We start from the raw sequence: 5,250 nt of genomic DNA on the forward strand, positions 1-5,250 counted from the left end.
AAGAGATATTTAGATGGATGGATACTGGAGTCGGTGAAAATTTACTTGTTGGACTTGATTCCATATGGAAAAGGATTTGGATTATTGGATTATTACAGCAATTTGCATGTTATTATGTTAATTCTAGTTAATTATTTTGATTAAAATATTTCTTTCTTAGTATTGATGTAGCCAGGTTTTAACAAGTCATTAAAAACCCTAATAATTTTACTGAGTTAATATTTTATTCAATTCCACTAAAAAACCCAATCTAAATCAGATTTTTATTCTCAAATTTCTCGAGTCAATGGTTGGGACTTGGGACACGGCTCAAACAAAATTGATGATCGCCTCATGTTCTTGCTTCGATCTCTACGACACAAGCAATGTTTTTTTTTTTTTTTTTTTTTATGGTGACATGGTTTTTCTTCGCAGATGAAGTCATGCATGAGCAAATAATTGCTAAAATATCACGTGGAAAATCGGAGTCACTGGAGGATAAAAAGAGCTATCGTGGCTGCTTGCATGATCAAGAGACCATGGATAGGGCACCGGTCGGTCTGGATGACAATGGAAGTGGAACCCATCTCAAGAAATGTTTCTTCCCAGCAAAAGAGGTAATTGACATTTCTTGAAACAAATGACAAAATCAAAGGCTTCAAAACAGGCAATCAACTATCCATTCTGCTGCGAAATGAGATTCACCGAGCAATTTGCTATAATCGATCACCAGGTATCGAGCAATTACTCAATGAGAACTCGAAAGCTGTACATGCTATAATTAATCGCTAGCTACTATTGGGGTATCGATCCCTGTATTCCTTACTCCCTCTGTACAAGCACTAGCTAGTCGTTCATCATAGGATTTGATGCGTCCACCATCCATCCGCCCTCATGAACAATATTCATATGTAAAGCAAGCTTTAATCAGCACAAATTGCGCATGCCTCACTATCATCATTGCAATAATAGTGGTCAGATCCGACCTATTACGTGATTTGAAGAGGACTCGGGATAAATTTTTTTAATAAAAAATTTAAAAATAATACTATTTTAATTTTTTTTAATATTAAAAAAATTAATTCAAATCAAACTAAGATAAATAGACTAGATTTTAAAAGACTAGGTCAATATTTAGTTGGTTTAATGTTGAACTTGATTCAAGTTTTAGGCCAATAAATTTCTGAATCAACCCATCAAGATAGATTGGATTCAACAATTATGATAACTATAATAATATCAAGGCATTTTTCCTTTTTAATTACAGAAAGGTAATAAAGAATTTTTATTTACCCAATTTATAAGATTCGTGTTTTTGCCTGTGATACCCAAATTCAATATCAGTCCAAACAGAACTCAAATAACCTAGGTATTTAAAAAAAAAATATGTGAGAATTGTTTCTCTTGAAATTAATTATAAACTTAAGTCTTAGTTCAAAGAAGGTTCAAAAAACAAGAGTATCCCTTCTTTTGTTATTTTTTATTAGAAAATTGATTATAAAAGGATTATAAAAGTGTTTAGGATTGTTATATTGATTTGATGATCGAATGATTTAAAGGAGTTAATTGAAGTGTTAGGATGTTAGTTGGCTTATAACGAATTGATTAGGTGACTATAATTATAGGTTTTTGAAAACCACATTATAGGATCTGTAGATTTGAAGACTGGTAAATCAAGATTCTAGAAACTTCAATCAACAGGTTGACCGGTTAGTCTAAACCAACCAACCGGTTGGTTTGATGCTACTAGTCGACAATCGATCTAAATCACCCAATCAGTTGATTTGTGATAGTGTTTGACCACTTGGTCATTTCAATCGACCAGTTGACTTAATAGTAAGGTTAATTGGGTTCGTTAGGTTTGATTAATATGAAATATATTCAGGATCGATTGAGTGATTATGTTTGGTATTATAATTATGTTTTGGTCTCTAAGTTAAAAGTTTTAATCTTTTATGTTATTTTGCTTCACATTATTTTTTAGTGTTTATCTGTATCCATTATAAGTTTTGCTGGCGATCCTTAGTAGTCTCTGATTCTATATCATTTTGTTTTTTTCTTTCATTTTATAGGTGAATAGGATAATCTTTAATTTTCATGTAATATAAATATTAGATGCATGTTGATTATATAATGAGTACAATTAATAAATTCTTGAATATCTATATATGTTGCTTTATTTCTTAAGTACTCATCCATACTTGATTTTGCACTTGTATTTTGTTGAATTAAATTCTACGCTTTGATAATTATGTGAACATTTATTATGTTTTGATATTAGATTTATCCATAACTTTATACTAACGAAGCATAATTATTTTATGTGCACATAATATTATGCATACTTAGTTGGTAAGAAAGGCACTAGCCTATGGCAACTAATCCTCTCATAGTGATCAAAGCACAAAACCTCATTTGCTATCAGAACTTTAGGGTTTTGTCTGTTATCTGAACTAATAACTTTGTCTGATCTTTGACATGTATTCCATTTTTATATGCTATTATGTTTAATATACGTGTATGTGTATTTTTTTTTAGTCCTTATACTTATAAATAACTAAAATATGCATTAAATATTATTCTCTTACTAAATTGGTTGAACTCACCCCTCTATGTTAATATTATTTCAGGTTCCTAGTTTTTGTTAGCAAGTTGACCTTTGATTGAGAATTCTTGCTATTTTATCTATTGATATGTCTTAATTGCTTCCACGAGATTTTTTTTTATTTTTTGTGATTCGATGTTTTAGATACTTCATTGTTATGTTGTTTTCATTCAAATTTAGATTTTTATTTCAAAGATTGGATTTATTAAATGTAATAAGTATTTTGAATTATAAATTATTTTATTGATTTTGAGGAATATTTGAAAGAATATGAAATGCTCCATAAATTTTATATATATTTTATTTTATAATGTGTATATTTTAATGTTTAACACAGGTGAGATGTTACTACTTCTAATGTTGCTGGTCACATACTCAAGATTCGGGTGGTGATAGTTACCGAACATAAAATGCGTTTTACCCAAGTCATGGAAGAAGGAACCTTAACTAGGCCGCATATGCTTTGAATGTGTCGAGGGAGACAGGCAGACATAAAGTACAAGTAGAGCATAGCAGCACGGGCATGCAAGAAAGAATAAAAGGTTTTTTTTTTTTTTTTCTTTGCAATTTTCTGAAAGAATATAACATTTGCCATTTTCTGAAAGAATACAACATTTGCCATTTTCTTTCAATACATGATAAAGCTAACAACCACCTACCAAATTTCCTTTTCCCTTTTGTTTTCTCCATGGAGATTATCCTCTTCCTTTCTAGACCAATAAATACAAATTGAAGAGGAGGGAAACCCTAGATAATTTTAATAAAATCCTAAAAGAAAAAAAGAAAAACCGTATCAAATGGTTTCTGGTAATTAACGAGCAATTTCAGTTTGCAAAGATGCATTAAGCTCCATCTGTTCTGCCTCCCACTTAGCCTTGGCTACAACCCCATCATGCAAAGGCACATATTCCTGCCAAAATGAGAAAAAACAAGAATTAAAAAGAAAGGAAAAAAAAAAAAACGAATTCAAACAAAAAAATTTAATGATCAACCAGAACAATGTGATTACAAGAACCTACCTCCAGTTTCTGAACAAGCTCTTTAGCATTCGGGGCAGAGACAATAATACTGCGCTGAGAGGGCATGATGAACCCATCATCCACTGCCTTGTCTATGAAAGTAAGCAGATAATTGTAGTAGCCATCCACATTAAGCAAACCCACCTGTTATATCAAGAACTATGGTAAGAATTGACCTTAGAGTATACCAAACTTTGTGCCCATTTTGGAACGCGGGTGCGGTTGCATCTGCATTCCTAAATCAAAAAAAAAAAAAAAGCATTATCTTGATGCTTTTTATTTAAGAACACGGATGCAACCACAGTAGTGCTCGCGTTTCCTTGAGCTTTTTTATTTCAGTAGTGAACGCGGGTGTCATCACAGCCACGCTCACGTTCCCAAAAGAAACTTAAAACACAAAGTAGCTTTACGGGCTTGTCGTGGATGCCAAGTTGGGCCCATGTGATGACTTCCAATAACTCCTCCAAGGTTCCATACCCACCTGGTTTAATCAATAAAATATCAAAGCTTACCATCAGACAATACATCATTTGAGAGAGGGAGGAGGAGGAGGAAAGAAGGAGAAGAGGCCAGTACCTGGTAAGGCAATAAAACAGTCAGAATGGCGGGCCATCTCAGCTTTTCTTTGATGCATGTCTGCTACTGCCCTGACCTCCCCTACTGTTTCTCCTGTCAGCTGCGCATAACAACACAAAGCTGAGATGGCCCAGCAAAATAAAATAAATAATTCTATGGAAGAATCCTAATTTGCGTACATACCTCTTTGCTCATCAGAGTTTTAGGGATGACTCTGTAAGAGAGAAAGCAACAAAAGAAATAGCTGTAAGAATTAGCTCTTGAACAAGAAAATGAAATTATGTGGCCCAGAAAGCTTGCTCCATGGCTATAATTCATTTACACGCATACCCTATGACATGTCCTCCACCTCGATGAACCTCCTGAGAGACTAATCCCATTAGTCCAACACTTCCTCCACCATAAACAAGATCCAGACTCCTTGAGACCTTCACATAGAATCAAAATTCAAAAGAAATTCAACATTTTTGGATTTAGAAGCTAAGGTTTTTTAGTGGCTTTACCAATTCTTGGCCAAGTTCAAGAGCAGCATCACGGTAGCAATCTCTTTTGCCAGCACTGCTACCACAAAACACACAAACCCTTTTAAATTTCGATGATTTAACCGCTACTTTACCATCCTCCATCTCTCAGCTCTCTTGTATTTATTCTTTACGAGAGATTTTTCACCAAAAAAGAGGACACAACTATGCCAAGTGAGAGAGATGGATCAGCTCCATATATAGAAGTATCCAAGGAGAAAAGAGAGCAGGATAATTTCGGGCAACCTCGGAATCCTGTTTTGCCACGTGTACATAACGAAAAAAATATTTGCCAAAAACGCCTACACCATACACTGGTCCCGTTAGATTCTTCAGCCCACTAGTTTCAGCCCACGTGCACTCTATTGCTAGCTCAGCAATCACGTAGTCCATAGCATTGACAAGACCTAGAGAAATTATTCAAAATTACAACACTATACATCCCAATGTTATTAAAACCCGGCTAGGCTTGTTACCTTGAGATATAACCCCAATCATATTATAAAAATTAAACTCGAGTGATTTGGTGGGTTAACTTATAATTTAATAA

At 33.7% G+C, this 5,250-nt stretch overlaps 1 protein-coding gene across 1 annotated transcript; it reads right to left on the reverse strand.

The window, feature by feature from the left end:
- Positions 1 to 3,112: 3,112 nt before the first annotated feature.
- LOC118042104 (cytokinin riboside 5'-monophosphate phosphoribohydrolase LOG5) lies at positions 3,113 to 4,881 on the reverse strand. Its single transcript, XM_035049672.2, has 7 exons — positions 4,683 to 4,881; positions 4,510 to 4,607; positions 4,363 to 4,393; positions 4,180 to 4,279; positions 4,014 to 4,084; positions 3,604 to 3,747; positions 3,113 to 3,494 (listed from the first exon to the last, which is right to left on the reverse strand). Exons 1-7 carry the CDS (start codon positions 4,803 to 4,805, stop codon positions 3,396 to 3,398), a joined length of 666 nt encoding a protein of 221 aa, XP_034905563.1. The 5' UTR covers positions 4,806 to 4,881; the 3' UTR covers positions 3,113 to 3,395.
- Positions 4,882 to 5,250: the final 369 nt, after the last annotated feature.

The sequence above is a fragment of the Populus alba genome, chromosome 2 (genome assembly GCF_005239225.2).
Source record: "Populus alba chromosome 2, ASM523922v2, whole genome shotgun sequence".
NCBI lineage: Eukaryota > Viridiplantae > Streptophyta > Magnoliopsida > Malpighiales > Salicaceae > Populus > Populus alba.

Excerpts from the sequence above, each read along its gene's own strand:
- LOC118042104 (XM_035049672.2), bottom strand. The coding sequence starts at position 4,805 with ATGGAGGATGGTAAAGTAGCGGTTAAATCATCGAAATTTAAAAGGGTT. Across the intron at positions 4,608-4,682 it reads TTGAACTTGGCCAAGAATTG|GTCTCAAGGAGTCTGGATCT; the intron begins GTAAAGCCACTA and ends TTCTATGTGAAG. Across the intron at positions 4,085-4,179 it reads CTGTTTTATTGCCTTACCAG|GTGGGTATGGAACCTTGGAG; the intron begins GTACTGGCCTCT and ends TGATTAAACCAG.